Raw genomic sequence first — 22,215 nt, forward strand, 5'->3', positions numbered from 1 at the left:
AATCATTTTCTAGGGAGCCGGCCCCATGGCCGAGTGGTTAAGTTCATGTGCTCTGCTGCAGTGACCCAGGTTTCACCAGTTTGGATCCTGGGCACAGACATGGCACTGCTCATCAGGCCATGCTGAGGCGGCATCCCACATGCCACAACTAGAAGGACCTAAAACTGAGAATATACAACTATGTACTGGGGGGCTTTGGGGAGAGAAAGGCATAAAATAAAATGTTTAAAAAAAATTAAAAACAAACAAACAAAAAAACCATTTTCTAATATTTTGGACTGATTTTGGGACCTGATTTTCCATAGTCTTATTTGAATCCATAATTGTAAAGTGAATTTAAATACCCTAACCCCCTGACTTTAAAAAGCTGAAGTTAATGTCTCTTTCATGAGTTCAAATTCATACCTCTTAAAAAGTTTTTTGATTTAAAAAAAATGCTTTAAAAAAAATTATTTAAGGGGCCGGCCCCATGGCCGAGTGTTTAAGTTCGTGCACTCTACTTTGGCGGCCCAGGGTTTCGCTGGTTCAAATCCTGGCGCGGACATGGCGCCATTCATCAGGCCATGCTGAGATGGCGTCCCACATGCCACAGCTAGAAGGAGCCACAGCTAAGAGTACACAACTATGTACCGGGGGACTTTGGGAGAAAAAGGAAAAATAAAATCTTTAAAAAAAAAAATTATTTAAATACTGTTTGCCTAAGTGTATAGTTAGAAATATCACCTGTAAAGTAGTCACTATTAAATTGTTGAGAACATTTACTTTCCAGTAATTTTTAAAGTTTCTCCTCAAATTGGTTTTAGTTACCATTGAAATAATGGTAGCCTGAAAGAGGATATAATGTTTCTAAATTAACCCCAAGCTAGTATATTGGCCAGTCCTTCAAAATCTAATATGCCTTCTAAAATTAAAATCTCTAAGTATTTCTGAGTTGGTTAGCCTTTTTTGTTAGGACCATACTAGAGAACTAGAATTAACTTTATGGCGGCTTCCATTTAATCTTTAGTGTTAATTCATTACTTTAAATGAAATACTCCTAATGGAAGTACGCCCGCACTTGTTAAGCTTCATCTGGGGGCCAGCTGCCCTCCGCTTATGAGAAGTTAATGATTCTTCCTGTATTTATTGAGCCATCGTGTTGTGTTTGCAGCACACCGAGCACTGAGATGGACACAGATAGGATGCATACGTTTTTCTTGACCTAAAGGAGCTTATGGTTTAGAAGGGAATTAAATACAGCCAAACAGCCAAAATATTAGACAGAACAGACAGAGAACCATAAGAATTGGGCAGGGTTTTTACAAAGAAGTTAATGTTTGAGCTATGATGATTTGGAGGATTTGGGCACAGTGGGCGGCGTTCCAGTCAGGGAGATTAAAGAGTCCCTCAGCTGTAGTGTAGCGTAGACGAAGGCTGGAGAGTAGTGAAAAACAGTATGGGAAAAGTAAAACAGTGTCAGGCTGTAGAGAAACCTTTAAAAACCACATTTAGGACTTTGAGGTTAGTTTTGAGAACAGTGGTGGATAATTTAAAGTTTTTCAAGAGGGCAGAATAATCCTTAGAATGCAGGAGGGATTGGCACAGGGAAGAGAGCTAGGTCAGGGAATGGCTGAGGTCTGCAGTAAGATACCGGCCCTGGGGAGGGACATCTTACAGCTTACCTGGAGAAAAGCAAGTCGCAGCCGCATGTCCAGGTGGACTGAAGACTAGTGACACCCTCACAGAAAGAGCAGGCAAGAGTGGGAAAGGAAATGACGAGCTCAGTTTGGGACATACTGGGTTGCTGTAGGACATTCACACACTATGCCAAAGCAGGCAGACAGAGCACAGGGCTGGCACACTCAGAGACCATGGGCTGGGTAGAGTTAAAACTTCTTGAGGAAGCTACATAGTTGTTTTTGCAATTAGGCGATGTTGCCAAGGAAGAGATTGTGAAGAGAAAAGAGGACTAAGGACAGACCCATGAGCACGGTATGTCTGGTTAGAGACAAAGAATTTACAACTAAATTCCTTAATTGTGGCATTTTCCTTAGTTTTTACCTTCTCCCACTCTGTTATTTTGTTTTGAAAGACATGTGAAGTGGCACAAAGCTCTCGGTAAGAACTACAAAAATACAGAGGCTATAAAGTTGGGTGCTGCTGTCACATTTCTTAATGTTTTCGTTCAGGAAGGACTATTAGATACATTTTCTGTATATAGATGAGTCATTTCAGCTGATAGTGGTTTTAAAAGCTTAATCAGCTATGAAGAACTGAGAGATTATGTTTTACCATGTGTGCTGTTTTTTGAAATTTACGTGATAAAGAGAATATACTCTTGATTTTACTAATCTGGCCATTTTTCATAATTGTGAGGGTAAGGGGCAGGGGAGAAGGAGGAAGAGGTGAGGAATCAGGGACAAAGAGTTAGAGGCCTGGAACCATTTCTTGACAATAGAGGCAATGATCAAGTCACCATCTAAGGCTTAGTACTAATGAGAAGTGAGCAGTGGGTGGGAACAGAAAAATGATCAGCCAAAGGCGAGGGCACGTTCCAGAGCCCCAGCTCTTATTTGCTTGGTTTCCATTGCTGAATCTAAGTTTATTACAGCCGCCCTGCTGACCAAGCAGAGGTTTAGACTCTCTAGGAAGTTGTTCTGTTACTTTTGAACTCTGGCAGGCTGGAGGAGTAAGATGGCTTTTAAAATCAAACCACCAGTGCATATGGTGCTTGCAAACACCATCCAAAACCCACTTACCAATTTGTCTGATGTAACAATACCATTAAAGACGGTGTCTGACAGGGACCAATAAGTTTTCTTTACATTGCTGCTCCTCCCCCAGTTTTCTTCCACTCCTACTCGCCCTATGCTAGTTTAGCTTTTTTCGGCTTCCGCGTTCTTTTCTTTATGTGCTTGTTCTTCTTGGCCTTTGAAGCCTAAAATTCTGAAGAGATAACAATCCGTTTATTTTAAATAGAGGATGTGTTTCTACCACCTTATAGTGTTAAATTTATCTTTTTTTAGCTCTCCCCTTTACTTCCCTCCTTGACTGCCCTGACGTGTGCCATGGACTGTAACTGGAGACATCAGGAACAAAACAGGTTCAAATAGGAAGAACTAAGTCTTCGACTGAAAGGGGAAAACCATTTTCTTTGGCCGTGTCTCTGGGCACGTGTTCACAAGTGCTCCGTGTAACCAGGCTTTACTAAGCACCCCTCGCAGCACACCCACAGCGATCTCAGCACTGTCACACGTGGACAAGCAAATATTGAAGTTTCTGAGTTTTGTAAGATGTTATCAGCACATCTTACATATAAATTGTTATTTATAACATATAATATAAATGTTACATCTATATCTATATCTTTGTCTTTAGAGAGAGTTAAAGTAGGCTATGTCTTTGCTAGAGCTCTCGGCTTAAGAGTGTGGGCAGTATTTCAGTATTATCTTCCTCTTTTTTCGGTGGAAATTTGATTTTTGGAAGAGAGGTTCACATTCTTTCATTTCTTCAGGCTCTGAAGAAAGCCGACAAGCAAGTTTTAGAGCCCTTGATGGGTCTTGAGGTTACAGTGACGAAAGATTACCTCAGCCCTGTCCTGGCAGATCTGGCACAAAGAAGAGGCAACATTCAGGAAATCCAGACTCGTCAGAACAACAAAGTTGTTATTGGATTTGTTCCATTAGCAGAAATCATGGTAGGTGCTTTGTGACTGAAAAGTACATATCCTTTTACAGGGAATATATATGCTGAGCGAAAAGAAACCATCAGTGCACCTGAAAGAAGCATCAGGGCTTTGATTTATGGGATGACTGTTAAGTTTCAACCCTTGGGAGCTGTTAGGACTTTGGATTTAAATTATTGGGGGAATCCATGGGATTACAGCAGCACAGGGGTCGTTTCCAGGCCCCCACAGAGGTTGAGGTGTGCTGTACCAAGATGTGGCACCAGCCTGTATGACCATTGTTCCCTTCCCAGCACTTGGCCTCCCTGCACTATTGCAGTTTCAGGCAAGTGTCCTCCCTGCCAGCCTCTTCTGTCGAGGACAGGCCTGAGCGCCGGCAGAGCAGTATAAGGGCAGAGTGATCATAACACACGCTGGGACCAGGGAGAGCATCGGAAGCTTACCCACATTACTCTGTTTTCTGTTTTCCACAATATTTCTATCGTTTTTTCCTGAAAAATGGTTAAATGATCCATTTGAAGAAGGTGATATGGTTAAGTGACATGAGTAACATCACCACCTTTCCTGATAACGATCCAAAGATAAGCAGCAGGAAGCAAAGCTTGGGCTGAAATTTGATGAGATAACTGACTTCTGTTATTTTGATTAGGGCTATTCAACTGTGCTTCGAACGCTAACGTCAGGCTCAGCTACTTTTGCCTTAGAACTGGCTAATTATCAAGCCATGAATCCTCAAGACCAGAGCACGCTGCTGAGCCAGAGAAGAGGCTTCACCTAAGGGCTCGAGGTCCTTGGGGAGAAATTCAGGAGCACTTACCTGCTTTGTTTCAGTAAGAACAATTTTTATTGCTTTATTTATTGGACAAATACATTACTGTTTCAGTGCAAAGAACTAGATGAAAGATGTAACTTAAACTGACAGCACTGGAACTGTCCATTCTACTTTATTTTTTTTGATACAAAAATATTTCCCTTTAATAAAGATTTTCACATGTCTTATATTTAAGGGGAAACAATTAAAATGCTGTGTAAACAGCCCATTAAATAAAGTTTTACTATTTATCTTTTAGATCATATAATTTTTCTTCAAAATCTGTACATATTCTTGTGATGCTCTCAAAAGTAGATCTTGAGTTAGATTTGACTCATCAGTGGATCCTAGAGAAGCTCTACAGAATTCAGATTCCAATTCTGCAGCATCTTTCTCTGGTTCTCTGGTTAGACGTTTCCCACCTCCTGCCGTCTCTTGGTACAGTGCGTCTCCATGCTGTTATTTGGAGGCCGCGGTCTTGAGGTAGGACTCGCTCGGTTTTCCCTTGGGGCCAAGATTCCTGCTGAGCACTGAACTGCTATTACGATTCCCAGCACAAGTGGTCCCAGGACTGGCCTCGTAGTCAGTGCTGGGTAAAGATCTGTTCTGCTGTGTCTCCAGGAGTTTGGTTCTGCTCTCTGCCAGCCTCTTCTTAGTCTCTTTAGTTTATTTGCCAATGATGTACAACTTTTAATTCTTCTAGATAGAGTTGCTTATAAGTTTCCAATGTTTTATTAGAATCTTCTTGAGAAATTTTCATTTTGGAGAGTTCAGATTCCAGATCTTTAATTTTGAGCTCCATGTGACTTCTTATTGAAGCATTATTATTCTCTCTTAACTGCTCTGAGTTTTCTTGAGCAGCTGCTTATGTCAGTAATAGATTGACTTCTTTTAATTTTTCTACTGTCTTGCTTTCTTCAGTCTCTCATTTATACTGTTCTGCTTGACCATGTTCTACCATCTTCATTTCTGTATGACTTTTGAGATTTACTACTTCTTGATCCAGCTTCTTTTTATTTTTGTCTAGTTTTTCACTTTTGCTTTCATGGATAATCCTATCAAAGAACTTGATTCTCTGCAGCCAGACGTACACATTTTGAAGATGCAGTTTCCAGTTTTGCTGTAAGAGCATCAGTACTATGTTTTAGCATTACTCTGAATATCCATTTCAATTTGATTGGTTTTTAAATCTCCATGGGAGCTATGCTCTCCATTTTCATTTAACTTCCTTCTTGTCGTCTTTTTTTTTTTTTTTTTTTGGTGAGGAAGATTGGCTCTGAGTTAACATCTGTTGCGAATCTTCTTCTTTTTGCTTGAGAAAGATTGTCCCTGAGCTAACGTCTGTGCCAGTCTTCCTCTATTTTATATGTGGGATGCCACCACAACATGGCTTGATGAGTAGTGTGTAGATCCACACCTGGGATACGAACCCTGGGCTGCCGAAGCAGAGCACACAAACACAAACTTAACCAACTACACCACTGGGCCAGCCCCCCTCTTGTCATTTTTAAGAGTTATTTCAATCCAGTAACCTTTTTCTAGTTCACCATTTCTCTTCATTTCTCGATCCAGACTGTATTCCAGAGATGGTTTTTACTCAATCAATTTAATTGTTCCTTTTTATCCTCAAACTAACTTGTATCTAATAGCTTTTTCTGAAGCTGTTCCGTTTTGCCTGCTTGCTCTTTGAGTGCAGCTTTTGACTTGAAACTGCATTTTCGATTTCAAGCTTTGCGTGGGATTGTGCATCTTCTCAGCACGTCTTACAGCCTCTGTGTGTCAGTCCTGGGCTTCTTACAGCTGCCTTCTGATTTGACCACATTTCTTTAAATCCTGTGTCTCATCTTATAAATTATGATGATAACATGATGCAGCCTTTGGTGGAGCCTCTGACGCAGACTGCTTTCTGAGGGTGTCGGCCACTTCTTTTTGCAATTGTCTCAACTTCGACAGCTGCCTCTTTCTGCTTTCTCATTTCAGACAGATGCCCTCTTTCTTTTAAATGATTACATTCATCCATTAATTCCTTCTTTCTTTCTTTCAGCATAAGATCTTGTTTTTCACTTTTGGCTTTAAGTTTGTTTTTTTTTTACAATATCCTGAAACTGGTCTTGGTTATTAATTACTGTCTTGTCTTTACTATCAGCTTTCTTGGGAGCATCATCTAGTTACTGTCAAAGCAACATATTTTCATTTTGTAATTGAGAATCTGTCTCTTCTAAGGATTCCTGCTTCCCAATATATGTATTCACTTTACCTTGTTACCCTGTTCAGTGTGTGTATGACTTTATATACAGGCACACCTCACTATTGTGCTTTGCAAACACTGCACTTTTTCACAAGACCCTCCACCAGCAAAAGGACTATGACTCGCTGATGGCTCAGATGATGGTTAGCTTTTTTTAGCAATAAAGTATTTTTTTAAGTATGTACATTGTCTTTTTAGACACAATGCTATTGTATACTTAATAGACTACAGTATAGTGTAAACATATGTACTGGGTGACTTGCTTTACTGTGGTGGTCTGGAATCAAACCTGTAGTATCTCTGATGTCTGCCTGTAATGAGAAGTGCGCTCTGACGTTGAGTTAATGTACCTGACCTATACTGTGTATCTACGAAATTATCACTCTCAGCAGTAAAGACTCAGCCCTTTGGAATATCACAAGTGTTTCTGAAGCTTCTTTCACAAGAGAGTAATGTATAATAAGATAGAGTTTCAATCAATAAAAAGATTTTATTTATATACCAAATCTTACTTTACATGATTTCAAAATCAAGTTGACTGTAGTACAGATTGCCGCGGGCTTTTTTCCCCTCCCGTTTTTCTTCTTTGTTTCGGCTCGCTTTTACACTCTGTCCTCATGGTTACAATATCCAGTAAAAAGAGGTTCTGCTGCTACTCCGCGTCTGTAGAACAGATACAGTAGGCATAAAAGCTGTTTTCGTTTGCTATCACTCATCTCCATCTTAAAGAACTTAATAGCTTAAATCAGAACCACTCAACCATTACGTTATTTAAAAAAGATTGTTAAAGTGATTCAGGATGGAGTTGTAAGTTACACCAAAATTTAATATATTTATAAAACAGTTTTGAGTCCAAATATATCTTCTCCTTAATAGGTGGTATTGTCTTCCTACAAAAAATAGCTCCCAATTAAATCATTACTTCTTAGGTGACATGCATTTCTATTTGTAGCCAAAAAAAAATGCAAGAATCTAGCTAACACTAAATAAGGTTAAAGATCACCCAGGACTTAATAGTATCCTAGCTTGCTAGCTTGAAACAGAGATCCTTGTCTTACCTGACCATTCTGCAGCGGTGAACTGTTAGTCTCTTGTAGGCATCCTGTGAGCTTCTGACATCTTGACGACTCCAGAGTCTCTCACCAACAGCACTTGCCCGAGGCCTAAATTTAAACCACATGTCCGCCCAAGCAGTTTAAATTCATATTTTCTTAAAGTAATATCTAAATCACATGCTTGCGGAAATTCCTAGTGCTTTCCTACTTGGATGGAGAAGGAAAGCTAAGGCATCTTAATTCAAATGTCATTAAATTCCATACCATAATCTTGGAGTGAGGTTAGTTGCATCCACATATTCTCCCCATAGACAAGCTTCTCCACCAATGACAAGTGTTTTCTGTTTTGAAGTACCTACATCAAATCATTGAATTGATAGAAGTTAAGCAGTCGCAGCTCAAGGCTTGTATACAGAGGCGATACTGATTTCTTCTTCTGTGTTTATCCTAGGACAGCATTTCTCTGCTATAGTCAGCAGGACCCTGGGAGATGTTCATGGTTGTGGCCCCAAAAAAAGTGGCACACTTTATTCCCACCCCGACCCCGTGGTTCACACAGTGCTTATTAGCATATGTCAGCTAATGTGGTGGGCTAGTATTAAAGGTACCATTTTATTTGGTTTTTTTGCAAACTTATTTGGACTCCAGAAGCATTTTCCCCCCTGGTTGCCTCTGAATAGTGTGCTGGGAATAGAAGTTGGAATTAGTGACCACCACTCCTGCTTTCCATATCTACCTCTTGACATACTTACAAAGAGACTAAGTACCTAATGCTTTATTTTACAGTAATTGTGACTTTTTGATTCTCAGAATGTTTTCTAGAGAAAACAGTGATGTCAGTTCCTAATAGACTTATGGTTTTGAAACTTTTAACAGCAAAATCCTTTTTCTCAAAGGAAATTTTATAATAAAGTCTGGTGTACAAAACCGGACAAAGTAGGAACTTTTCCTCATAAAGGAGATCTGACAGCTTGAAGCTCCACCACTCAGACATCGCCTCCTTTGTCCCCTCCCCAAGGACGCCTACTCCTCAGAACCCTAAGACTGCACAGCGTGAAATCCACTGGACTGGATTCAAGCCTTGCCTGGGTGTCTTACGGGGGAGGCAGTTCAGAAGAGGAGAGACAAGGGTCGTGCAAACATCTTTAAAATGTAGAGAGTGAGTAACAAGACAGTGAAAATGGAGACCAAATTTAAGGGAATCTACTTTTGAAGTTCTATTTAGGCAAGGTTATGGTTTCTTTTACAAAGTTTAAAATGATACTGAGCCCTTTCTTTTTAAGTAAATACAAAATCAAGGCTCAAATCTAAAAGGGAGGAGGGTTAGAGGGTAATAACGTAGGTAAGGATTTCCCAGTGGGAGGGTAGAGCAAATCCAGGTACTGATGGGTGCTTCACTTACCATCAAAATCAAGAGGTTCCACGTTATAGTACTTCACCCAGTCTTGTCCGTAACTAATGTAATCCAAGTACCACGGGGCAGAAAGGAGCACAGGGAAGCCTTCTGCTGTGACTCTGCTTTGTTCCTTAGCATAGTCCCCGTATTTCCACACTTGAACTACTACGCCCGGCTGGAGCTGTCAGAGTTACAAGTTGCAATAGACAGCATTAGTTCTAGCAAATACAGGAGATGAAATTAAGAGTCCAAGGCATTATCAAAATAACTTTCTAAGAGCCTTGAAAAAACATGTTTTCTTCCTTCCCCTTTCCCTCTAGTTAGTCCAAATATTACTGGTTGTAGAGACTCAAAATTAGAAGTTTCCTCAACCTTAAGGTTGGATATTCAACTTTTGCCTATATATGACCCCATATAGGTGTAATGAACTAAGGCTTTAGTCCCATTTCTGCCTGTGAGGATGTCACCAGCCCTTCTGGAAAGGTAGTACTAGTAGCTGGACTTGAAAATTCTTAGTTGCCTCAAAGGAAAATAAAGCATTCTGACTATGTCAGAGAGAGATGCCATTTAAAATAAAGTGTATGTGGACAATTTTACTTAAAACAACTACTTTATGGGGCCCGCCCGGTGGCGCAGCGGTTAAGTGCCCATGTTCCGCTTCTCAGCAGCCTGGGGTTCACCAGTTCGGATCCCGGGTGCAGGCATGGCTCCGCTTGGCATGCTATGCAGTGGTAGGCATCCCACATATAAAGTAGAGGAAGATGGGCACGGATGTTAGCTCAGGGCCAGCCTTCCTCAGCAAAAAGAGGAGGATTGGGTAGGAGTTAGCTCAGGACTGATCTTCCTCAAAAAAAAAAACTACTTTAGTAGCAATACTCATTTGTTCTTATGTTTGTTCTGCTCTTCTAAAACAAGCACTTCCTTCGAAGTACCTCAATTTGTGATTACTAACGAGACAGCAGGGAAGGAGGGGAGAGATGAGGAGGAGGCACTTAAAGTATGAGATAAATGGACAAAAAGAAACAAACACCATTGTCACTGGTCTCAGCCTACAGCTGCTGCCTGACAACAGTTTAAATGGGAAGGTAAGGTAATTTCCGCATGATGCCAGGGAAAGCTTCTTTAGGGCCGCTCCCATCCAAGGGAGTAGAATATTAGGTCTCTCCTATTACCAGAATCAGATGCAGTCTTCAAACTTCTCACCTTCATGTTGTTATCAAAAACTTCTTGCCACACTATGGATCCCTTGTTTACGGTTGAAATGATATTAAAAAGCCTACCATTGAAAAAAATTACAAAGTTATTTCAGATCACAAGCTTAATATGTTTAAAAAGCATGCACATTTCCTACCAAGGATTGCAATGTTGATAAGTGCCTTTCAATATAACGTGCACAGCATTATAGCAGAACCAGCTAAAGCTGGGTGGGGACCCATGTGGTTCCTTCTTTCTAGCACGTGGCTCAGAACCTGACACAGAGAGAGGAAGATGTGGCAACTCATAGGGAAACGTGGAAACAGCACAGCAACCTCTAGTCATTTCCTGGGTATCAGAATAAAGGAAACTGTAATCTAGCCTGTGACATCACCTTAATAACATTCAACAGTTGCTGACAGTCCACAAATATTTCCTGATATTTAGAAAATACCAGGTGCTCTGCAGGATGAAAAAATTAGAATGTATCACACAAAAAGCTAAGCAGGAAAGGCTAGAATCTGGGCTTGCCCAGTGCAGGGGTTGGCAAACTGTAGCCTGAAGTCTGTTTCTGTATTGCTCATGAGCTGAGAATGGGTTTATGTTTGTAAAGTGTTTTTTTAAAAAATAAGAATATGCAACCTATATGTGGCCCACAAAGCCTAAAATATTTAGTGTCTGGCCCTTTACAGAAAAAGTTACCAATCCCTAGTATAGGGCAGAACTGTCCAGTAGAACTTTCTGCAATGGCGGAAATGTCTATTTATGCTCTTCCCAATATGGCAGCCACTAGCCTCATCCAGCTACTGAACACTTGAAATGTGGCTAATGTCACTGAGAAACTGAATTTTTAATTCTCTTTGATTTTAATTTTAATGCAAACAGCCACACGTGGCTATGGCTCCCTTCAGGAACAGCACAGGTATAAAGTAAAAGAAATGCTCCTGGAGTTGACAAAAGGAATGAATTCCAGGGGCTAGATGGTGATGAAGACTCGGAGGGGAGCCCGGGCTTTGAGCGGAGTCCTGAGAACAGATGACTGCTGTCCTGTATTTCCACAGTGACTGCAGAAGGCTTAGAGTCACCATGTTACCGATGTAAAGAAAGCAGTGGATAGTGCTTCCTTCTTTATGACTTCATCTACACTTTGTATAACAAAGTATACAACATCTGTCTTTGGCAAGGGGTGGAGAGACGATGAAAAAATAAAATAGTACTAAATAATAGCTAAACTTTTACAAAAAGCATTGATGAAATAAGAGCAGAAGTAGGTTTTCAAGTAACTTACTTTTGAATATAGAAAACTTCTAGTTTTTTAAAATCTGTGCCAAACCCTTTTTGCTGCATGAACTTTTGGATGTCTGGATTGGACTCCCTTAAACAAAAACAGTGATTAAAAGTTCATTAAAAGTCTGACATGCCAAGTCTACTAAAAGTAGCACATACCCCTAACGTCATTTGTGCAGATTTAAAACTATTAAAAGCTTATAGGGAATAAATTAAGCCTAAAAATTTAATTATGAGTAATCTTAGTTTTCCATTGCAAATAATTTTTTCCAGAGGCTGATTTCCTGTAAAAATGACTTTCCCCACCTCCCGCCTCTTTCCTCCATCTAAGGCTATTTGCAGAGGATTTTTACTTGAAAAACCTCCCCCACTTAATCATTGCCCTCTTTCACTAAAGTTGTGCTCATTCACTATGGCCTTTTAAAAAGTCTCCGTTTTCTTTTGCATCTTACTCTCCTTCCTAAAAGCTTATGCGTTGTCATACCACCTATATGTACATACTACAGAAATCCACCGTCTCAGCAGCTGTGTTGCCAAATGAAGACCTCGTGAGCAGAGGTCCTACCCAAATCTCCCCTTTTCGTGTGGAGACCTGCACACCTAATTAAAATGCAAAGGTTAAAAAAAGATGAAGTAAGGGTTTTAAAGAATTGTCATACCAACATTGAAATTCCACTTCATCTCCTCCCAAATGAATGAAATGATCTGGAAACACTGTACTAATTTCATTGAAAAATTTAGACAGGAAACTGTAAGTTGTATTGAGAATAGGGTTTATAGGTCCAAAAGTCCCAGACTGCGTATGTCCATGGTAACATGGAGTCAGAAGATCCTTCTGACCTGAAAGAAAACATGAAGATTCTTTTCTACGGAAATATTTTAGTCACAAAGACATGGCTTTGCACATGATTATACTATTATTTTGTTGAAGCTATCAGAGATTTTATACAGAAAAAGATAAGCTTGTTTACTAAGAGTTACTATCGTAATTTCTTCCAAATAAGATGAGGGCAAATTGTCTCCTGAACCCTATCCCTGTGCCTGCTTCCCTCTCCATCAGCCTGGCTCTGAGAGTTTATCCACTTCAGATATTATCTCGAGTATTAATGACTCCCAACTCTTCAGCTTATCCCAGTCCTTTTTCTAGAGCTTCAGTCCCTACTTCAAATTCCCTGCTGAACATCATTAGATATCCTAGCCTTACCTCAACTATGATCTAACAAAAACCAAATGTTCTGTTCCCTAAGCTGCTTCTGTGGCTTCTGGTTTTCTGTTCTGGTAAGGCTGCCACCATCCTCCTAGTCTCTGCCTCTCCCCTCTCCTATCGGAGTCAGTCAGTTGCCAGGTTCTAGAGATTACACTTCCAGAATGTCTCTCAGTTCTGTACACTATTCATTCTCACTGTTACCATTCTGGAATAAGACTTCAGTCTCTTTCCCCTTCCAGTCTGTCCCTTTCACATAGGTTTTCCTGAAGTGTGGCTCCCATCATGTCACTCTTCCTCCCCTCACTTTCACTCGTATTCCTCACGTGAGGCCCTCAGCATTGCGCCTCCCCAGACTGACTTCCAGTATTCTCCAAGTCTACCCTAATAATATTTATTGAACGGTAATAAATGCTAGCTGCTGTGCTATGTGCTTCACGTTCATTATTTCATCCTCAAAAAAATTACATGAATTATGTCTGTCAATAGTGCTGCCTTTGTGCAAATCACAAGTAAGAACAAAATGAGCAAACATCTAGTCATAAAATAAGAGATGCAGGACCTCAAATGTTCACTCTTGGCAACTGATAGAACACACTCCTTACCTTTCCCCCAAGACTGTGCGTGGCCAGGGGTATCAAATTCTGGTATGACTCGAATCCCTCGTAGTCGGGCATATTCGATCACTATACGGACATCATTGGGTGTATAAACATGAGACAAGGAATAGCTTCCCTATAAAAGCCACATTTATCAAAATTAAAATGTACTAAGTGGATTTGGTCCTGGAAATTGTTAACAGTTCTGTTTTCACTTTGATACCTGATAGGTGATTTTCCCCAGTGTCACAGTGTATTAAGTAGTCCTATGTGATGTTGGATGACTCATTTAAATAAATTATTTGTTTACCTTATCTTCTCAATAAGCTCTCAGCACACTTTGGGTTAATTCTAGATTTACTGATAGAATTGTCTCTGTCTACCAGTGCCTCTTGCTTCAGGAACCCCTACCATTGTGTTATTTCAACCTCAGGTAACCACACAACAAAACCGAAATAAAATGTTTGACTCTGAAGTGAAAACTCTGAAACACTGCCCTTGTCAGTTTTAGAATCAAAATTCACACATTAATACAAAGCTTAGCTGTTGTCTTTCAAAGTCACCTTAATGATTATCAGCTTAAAAAATTCCCAGGGCTGGCCCTGTGGCCGAGTGGTTAAGTTCGCGTGCTCTGCTGCAGGCGGCCCAGTGTTTCATTGGTTTGAATCCTGGGCGCGGACATGGCACTGCTCGTCAAGCCAGGCTGAGGCAGCGTCCCACATGCCACAACTAGAAGGACCCACAGTGAAGAATGTACAACTATGTACCAGGGGGCTTTGGGGAGAAAAAGGAAAAAAAATAAAAAATCTAAAAAAAAAATTCTGCAGAGCTGCTCTGATAAGTGACCTCATTTTTTTTAAGATTACCCTGAGTCCCTTTATAGGTCACTTAAAAAATTAGAACTCGATATTGGTTGTCACTAAAGGTCCACTAAAGGTGTTACTGTAGTACATTTCTCAAGGTATAAATATATCAATAAATATAAATGCTTAACTCCTAGAAACTCCTACTGTCCCACCCCCACTGTCAAATTTATATCTAATCAAGACTAGATCAAACTACCGGTTGACAGTAAATCTGGGTGACAGAAGAACATGATAATTGACACTATGGGAATGCAATTAGCAAAACCCAGACTCTGGGAAACTACCGGACAAATGATGTAGTTTCTTCAACAAAAATAAATAAAAAGAAAAAAGAGATAATTCTCTTAAACTTAAAATTCTCTTAATCTAAAACTGATTACAACATACGGACCTTATTTGCATCTCAATGCAAATAAGATTTAAAAAACAAAAAAGGAACAGGCACTTGGGGAAACATGAATAACAACTAGCTATCTGGATTATTGTTATTTTTTTGCTGTGATCATGTATTATGGTTATTTAGTTTTAAACAGGCCTTTTTACAAATGAGATAGTGTGTCCGGGATTTGCTTCAAAATAATGGTGAGGGGAATATAGGTGATACAAGATTATTAAAGGTGGGTGCTGAGGACATGGAAGGTATTAAATGATTCTACTTCTGTATATGTTTGAAATGCTCCACAGGCAAACAGGATCAGGAGTGCGGCTGTGTTTCAGCCCACCCTACATCGTGACACTGGAGAAAGCTCTGGCGTTGTGGCTGAGGGTGAAACTGAGTCCTGGCTCTGCCCCTTCCTAACTGCAACTTTGCATGAGGCACATGGCTGCTCTCGAGCTTAGGGACTGTCCCCATATCACAGGGGGACCAAGCCAGGCGATACTGAGGCTCGCTTCCAGCCCCACTGGTGTGTACGGTCAATTTGGACACTTCTATCTGAGACTGCCATTATTTTCTAAGAAGGAGCTCTCATCTCTAAAGTTGCCTACTCCGTGTAGCTCTTCATAGAAAAAAAGATACCGTCATTTACAGAACTCAAAACAGTTCTGTTTACAACAAATAGACAGTTGGACTACTTGGTAAATAGAATTACTTAACCTTACATTAATCATGAATGCTTCAGGTCTCCTACATTCATTAGTTTTTAAAATGTTATTGGTATAACCCCTAGATTGTTTACATTTGTAGTAACATAATTATGAAAACAGAACAGTTTTATGGATCTAAAATGCTAAGCCACAGAGTATCAAAAAAAACTTGAAACCACAAACATCTAATTTTTACACTTTAATTCTATCCATAAGAAGAAACATTTAAGCTACAAACTTCCAATGAAACTATACCAAAAATATTTGTAGACAGACTACAATGACATAAGTTACTCACTTTATTACTTAACTGGGGGAAGGCGATGCTCTGATAAGGGAAAGACTGGTCGTCAACTATGTGCCAGTGAAGAACATTAAACTTGTTAAAAGCCATGGCATCCTGCAAGCAGACACGTTAACAAATTATACACCACAGCCATAAGACACGATCCAACGCACATAGCTACATTCAGGATGGTTCCAGTGTGCCGGCTTCCTTTTAAAACTTTTTTTCAGCAAAGAAAGAAGGTGGAAGAAGTATAAATTATTTATCTTACATACTTTGCATGGCACGTGACCTTTCAAAAAGCCTATACAGAATTCGTGTTTATCCTAAGCAGTGAGCTATAACTTTGCTCTGTGGGAAGGGAGCAAGCTTGGAAATTCCCAGTAAGTATTTAGGGGTCGGTCAAGAATGGAAAACAGTTCTTGCCTTCTACTTCTGTGTTTGGGAATGGAGCAGAGGAAAAATGGGGCATCCACTTAAGTACCATAGCTCATACTTCCCACAATTCAGAGATTTGAATGCCAACCCTTCCTTAGAAATGAAAGAAGTTCGTTACAAATTCAATACAATTTCCATCAAAATCTCAGAAATTTTGAGGGAAACTGACACATTGATTTTATGTATACTCCGGAGGAACAGACAATATAATATTTATCTAAAATAGAAACAGACTATTTAAAAAAGATAAAAAATAATGAGATTTGCTCTACCAGATAACTGAAACTTAAAACCTACCTTCTCCTTCAGGGCTGAAGAGATTTGCTGATGCGCTTGGGAAATAGCTTACATACGAGGGAATTGTGCAAAGTAGTAAATATATTGAGCATAATGGCAGGATTTTCACCATCAGAGGAGGGAGTTCCTCATGGTTTTTCATAAAGACCAAGGGGTCAGCAAACTTTTTACGTAAAGAGCCAGATAGTGAATATTTTGGTTTGTGAGGTGTCGTTTCTGTCGCAACTGATGCTGCAGTTGTAGAGTGACAATATGTAAACAAATGCACATGGCTGTAGTCCAGTAAAGCGACATTTGCAAAAACAGGTGACGAACTGGATTTGGTCCTTGGGATGTAGTTTGCTAACCCCCGATGTAGACAGATGTAGACAAAGGTAAAGGTGTGTGTGTGCACGTTCATACAAACACGTGCGTGCATGTATTTTCCAGCTCTGTAGGCTGAGAGGGCCGAGAAGCAATGAGCCTACATCTAGACCTACAGCCCGGATTTTGGGTTCAAAGTGTCATTCAGTGCTAAAAGCGTTCCTTGGAGAAAAGTCTGATTCCAGAACAGGGAAAGAAGAAAGGTAAGCCTGGACTATCGCGTGCTAAAAAGTGAGAAAGTACTCAATGACTGAAGGAGATGCCCAAAGATGCAAGAGCCAGCTAGAAGGACTCCCGCTGGCCAATGCAGGGACAATTTGACTATTAAATAGGGACAGTAACAGATTATACCACACTCAATGAAATAGTAATCCCTGAGTACGTACTGATAAGAATAATGAATAAATACTTAAAGCGAACAGAAGCTTTGCCTTACAGTAAAATGCCAACTAATAAATATAGAAGGAACGATGGAATCAGAAAAATTACCACTTGGCAGCCATCTTGGTAATAACTGATATGGGCAAGAAGTATCTGCAGATCCTAAAACTAGTGGGTAAACCCTGGGTGAAGAACAGAAATTTTACATAATCTCAAAATATTGCCCCACAAGATACTTAATTACTTATTTATTAGTATGTACAAAACACTTGCTAATTACCTTTTACAGTGGAGAAACCTGGCACATGATATCTTAGCCAAGTTATAAGAGTTAACGTTACCAGTAATGGAATAAATAAAGCATCGTGCCACCTGACGTGCACACAGAAGAGCACAGCATCATTTCTGCCTTCGTCCTGCCCAAACCGTATAACCTGAATCTAATCATGTGGGAAACAGAAGCTGGAGTATATTCCACAAAGTAACTCACCGGAACTCTTCGAAATGTCATAGTCTTGAAAGACAAGGAAAGATAAATGGTTCCAAACTGAAGGGGGCTAGAGAGACAAAATGCAACCCCTGATCCCAGACTGGATGCTGAACTTCTAAAGGACCTGCCCGGACCACTGACGGAATCTGAAGGGGGCCTGGGGATTAGACGGTAGTAGTATGCCAATTTCCTGATTTGGAGTGGTTGTAGTACTGTAGTTACTGAGATAAGTGCTACTGTTTAGGAAATCCAAAAGGAAATATTAAGGAGTACTGAGGCATCATATGTGCAACTTGCATATGATTTAGAAAAATATACATTTAAATAGGGAGAACACGGCAAATATGATACAGTTTTAAAGTTGGGATGTCTGGGTGAACAGTGTACAGGAGGTCTTTGCACTCTTCTTACAACTTTTCTGTAAAGGTTGAAATTACTTCAAAATGAAAAAACACACTTCTTATAGAAATTAAAACCATCTGTACTGGCCCAAGAAGATAAACTGGTAAATAGGACAGACTGAGAGTTCAGAAACTGATTCGTGTATTTATGGGAATTTAGTATTTGCTACTCATGATACCGAAAGCAGGAGGGAAATTAGAGACTGCTCAAAAATGATGTTGGGACTATAGACTAAGCATTCGGGAAAAAATAAAACATACTTCACCTAAAATACACTAATGTAAATTCTAACCGAATCAAGAATTTAATAGGAAAAAGTATAACATTAAAGGAAAAGTTGAGAGATTATTTTTATACCCTTGTTTTGGAGGCCTTTTTTAGCGTACTTCTAAGGCCAAAAACTATAAAAGATTAAAAGATATTACTTCATTAAAAAAACAAACTTCTGCAGGCAAAAGACACTATAAACATAGGTTAAAAAACAGATTTAGAAAACTTTACAACAATACATAATGGATAAGAATATAATTTATCAGTGCAAGCAAACATAAAAGCATCAATGGTTCCCCTGTAATTAAATACAATGTTAAAGGGCTCTTCAACCAACAGGGAATGATTAACATTCTAGAAGACAAAATGGACATTGAAAGTAAACTTGCAGTTTGCAACATAAAAAATACAAACAGTAAAAGAGGCTTATATTCACTAAAAACCAAAGAAGTGCAAATTAAAACAAGGAGATATACTTCATCACCAGATTAGCAAAGCATATGGCAAAGGAGTGCCCCACTGTTGGCCAAGTACACATTGGTATGACCTCTCTAGAAGGCAATCTCACAGTATGTACCAAAAATTAAAATGGGGGGGGGGGGGGCGCCGGCCTGGTGGCACAGCACTTAAGGACGCACGGTCCGCTTCAGCAGCCCGGGGTTCGCCGGTTCGGATCCCGGGGGCAGACATGGCACCACTTGGCAAAAAGCCATGCTGTGGCAGGCGTCCCACATATAAAGTAGAGGAAGACGGGCACGGATGTCAACTCAGGGCCAGTCTTCCTCAGCAGAAAGAGGAGGATTGGCAGCAGATGTTAGCTCAGGGCTAATCTTCCTCAAAAAAAAAAAAAAATATATATATATATATATATAAATAAGATGTGTACATCTTTAAGCCCAGAAATTCACTTCTAAGAATTTATCCTCCGGAAATAATCCTGACAAGTGTGCAAATAAAGGAATGCTTACTCTGCAGTGCTGTTTGTGATGATAAATTAACCCAGAAGTCCCTCAGCATGAGACTGGCTAAATACGTACCATGGCATATAAAGTGGAATATTCAACTGTTTGAAATGATGATACAGACCTTATATAGTCTTTCAAAGAAAAATGTCCATGACATAGTTTTTTTAAAGATAGCAAAAGTACAATCCCATTTAAGTTCTTTAAAAAGTCACATCATATGTTAATACTTCCATGTTTTAAGTCTAAAATGAGATAAATGGGATGTAGAAATTTATGTCAATCTTTGGTAAATGAAATTATGGGATTACTACCTATTTTATGCATATCTATATTGTTCGAACTTTTTATACTAAGCATTTGTTTCTTTCATAAAAGTGACAATAATGTCTTTTGGAGAAAAAAATTCAGGGTATTAATGTGAATGTAAAAATAGCTTTTTTACAACGTGGTGTGTTTGTAAATGATCCACTGAAGGTGCAGAAAAACATGGGAGGAAAACTTCCCCAGCCCTGCAAATTGGCAGTGATGGTGGGTGAACTGATAAAAAGTCCATAGGACAAGAAAATTATGTTCAACCTTGGCCCCAACTCCCACCATCCAAGGTCCTTTGGAACATTTCCCTTGGAATAAAGCAGCTACCAGACTCCCTTCTATGCCATTTTAAAGAAAGCAAGTGGAGGTCACAAAATTAAAGGACACTAACTAGAAGTATAGTAACCATATATTCCTAATCAAAAGTCTGGACCCAGGATTTGACAAATAGGAGTATACAGAATGGGCCAATGGGCAGTATTAAAACTGTGTCTTGTGGCCAACCCTGGTGGCCTACTGGTTAAGTTTGGCACGTTCCACTTGGGTGGCCCAGGCTTGGTTCCCACGTGCAGACCTACACCACTCGTCTATAAGTGTCCATTCTGTAACGGTGACTCACATACCAAATAGTGGAAGATAAGCAACAGATCTTAGCTGAGGGCAAATCTTCCTCAGCAAAAAAAAAAAAAAAAAAAAAAAAACCTGAAAAATTGTGTCTCTTAACAATCCTGGCTAAATACAGTCATGTGTCAATTAACGATGGGGATATGTTCTGAGAAATGTGTCATTAGGCGGTTTCATCACTGTGTGAACATCATAGAATGTACTTACACACACCTAGATGGGATAGCTACTACACACCAACACTATCAGGTACTAATCTTAAGGGACCACTGTAGTATAGTGGTCCTTCTTTGATCAAAATGTCACTATGCAACTGTCCTTCTTGAGCCCCCTCTGTGAAAACCAGAGGGTTCCCTAGGGGAGCCTCCCCTTCTCAGCTGAGGAAATAGACTTCCCAGGGGAGGGAGGGGGAGCCCAGTGAGTACACTTAGTACCTGAAACGCTCATTCCCTTGCAACCTTACAACAGTGTAAGTAACAACACGGACACATCTTCAGATAGACGATGGGTTAAAATAATTCTTACCAGAGTTTTAAGGATAGTCTTTACTGGCAGATAGTGTCGGGCTGTATCAATTAAAATTCCTCTATGAGGAAACCTTGGAGAATCAACAATGTTGGATTCATTGATGGTAAACTATAAGACAAAATAAAACTTTGATTTACTTTTAAAATTTTTTCTCTTGAGCTCAGTGAAGACTATATCTATCTATGCAAGCACTGGATAAAAGATTAATTTAGAACCAAAAAAAGTGGGAAATTTACATTTACCAGCGAAGAGAAATATTTGGGGAGAAGAAACCTTCAAGAAGCAATAAATAGCTAAAAAGCTTACATTTTTCTTATAGTCAAGTCTGTCCAACAATGTTAGCAACATATAATAATCATACTTACAGTCCCGTAAGAATCTTGGTAAATTAACTGGCTAAAGGTCTCTAAACCTAGGAAAAGTAAAATTTATAATATATTGCATTAATTTATAAAATAACAAATTGAGAGAATAAAAGTTGTATTACCCAAACATAGAAACATAACCAGACAAGGCAAATAAAATTAAATATAGTGTTATACCAATACTCTCTAACATATTTTCTAAGATAAAAGTTCAATTTCTAAAAGATCCCTGTTGCCATCTAAAAACATGCTTTACTTCATTGTAAATCCTGGGTTTACATATCCTGGGTTTGGTTTGAATGATAAACACACACAAAAAAAGAGTGATTTAATAAAACAAAATACCACTTCCTTAATAAATTTATAGCATTATGAGAAAGAATTTTTATGATAAAATATTATAGGCACTGTAGAAGATACCTAAATTTAACAGAGGGCAAAAAGGCTCAAAAAACTACCATAAAACTATAAATAGAGACCCAAGTTACAGTATTTTACTCATGGCTGCAAAAACTATCTCCTGAACAATTGTTACTCAAGCGGATTGTTCCCTTAATATTACAGGCCACCACTTGCTTTAACCAAGGAGGTGAATGGCCTCCCACCATATTGCAGGCCAATTCCTCCAACAGCCCTCGAGTTTACCAAAATTCATCATTCTAGCTGACAACTATATATCCAGGGAAAATTTTAACCCAAGAATAGTTCAAAGTCAGAAATGAAAGAGGAGACGTTACAGATGCTGCCACAGAAATACAAAGGATCATAAGAGAATACTATGGACCATTATATGCTAACAAATTTCACATCTTAGAAGACATGGATAAATTCATAGAAATATACCTACCAAGACCGAATGGTGAAGAAACAGAAAATCTGAACAGACCGATTACCAGCAAGGAGATTCTATCAGTAATCAAAACTTCCCAACTGGGGCCAGCCGGTGACACTGGGGTTAGTTAACTGCATACGTTCTGCTTCAGCAGCCAGGGGTTCACCATTTCGGATCACGGGTGCGGACATGGCACTGCTTGGCAAGCCATGCTGTGGCAGGTGTCCCACATATAAAGTAGAGGAAGATGCA

General features: G+C 39.5%; 2 protein-coding genes across 7 annotated transcripts in view; one reads left to right on the top strand and one right to left on the bottom strand.

Moving 5' to 3' along the window:
- GFM2 (GTP dependent ribosome recycling factor mitochondrial 2) overlaps nucleotides 1-7,222 on the top strand; it is a 55,865-nt gene extending 48,643 nt beyond the window's left edge. Inside the window, exons 20-22 of one of the 5 annotated variants that reach the window (XR_011506049.1) lie at nucleotides 1,909-1,971; nucleotides 3,494-3,676; nucleotides 4,314-7,222. Coding sequence is in view for 2 of the 5 variants with exons in the window: in XM_014830051.3 (XP_014685537.2) it covers nucleotides 3,494-3,676; nucleotides 4,314-4,442 (312 nt within the window). In the remaining 3 variants the exon portion in view is untranslated. Of the gene's footprint in view, nucleotides 1-1,908; nucleotides 1,972-3,005; nucleotides 3,096-3,493; nucleotides 3,677-4,313 lie in introns of those variants that run through there. The other 4 variants (XR_011506051.1, XR_011506050.1, XM_014830051.3 and 1 more) reach the window with 4 other exon arrangements.
- HEXB (hexosaminidase subunit beta) overlaps nucleotides 7,194-22,215 on the bottom strand; it is a 33,238-nt gene continuing 18,216 nt past the window's right edge. For both annotated transcript variants that reach the window (XM_014830052.3, XM_070517946.1), the window contains 11 exons: nucleotides 21,132-21,178; nucleotides 20,764-20,874; nucleotides 15,709-15,810; nucleotides 13,465-13,594; nucleotides 12,315-12,495; nucleotides 11,657-11,743; nucleotides 10,378-10,450; nucleotides 9,181-9,355; nucleotides 8,043-8,133; nucleotides 7,782-7,886; nucleotides 7,194-7,386 (listed from right to left, as the gene is read on the bottom strand). In XM_014830052.3, coding sequence (XP_014685538.1) covers nucleotides 7,326-7,386; nucleotides 7,782-7,886; nucleotides 8,043-8,133; nucleotides 9,181-9,355; nucleotides 10,378-10,450; nucleotides 11,657-11,743; nucleotides 12,315-12,495; nucleotides 13,465-13,594; nucleotides 15,709-15,810; nucleotides 20,764-20,874; nucleotides 21,132-21,178 — 1,163 coding nt within the window. In that variant the 3' untranslated portion in view covers nucleotides 7,194-7,325. The remainder of the gene's footprint in view (nucleotides 7,387-7,781; nucleotides 7,887-8,042; nucleotides 8,134-9,180; nucleotides 9,356-10,377; nucleotides 10,451-11,656; nucleotides 11,744-12,314; nucleotides 12,496-13,464; nucleotides 13,595-15,708; nucleotides 15,811-20,763; nucleotides 20,875-21,131; nucleotides 21,179-22,215) is intronic.

This window comes from Equus asinus, chromosome 9 (genome assembly GCF_041296235.1).
Source record: "Equus asinus isolate D_3611 breed Donkey chromosome 9, EquAss-T2T_v2, whole genome shotgun sequence".
Lineage (NCBI taxonomy): Eukaryota > Metazoa > Chordata > Mammalia > Perissodactyla > Equidae > Equus > Equus asinus.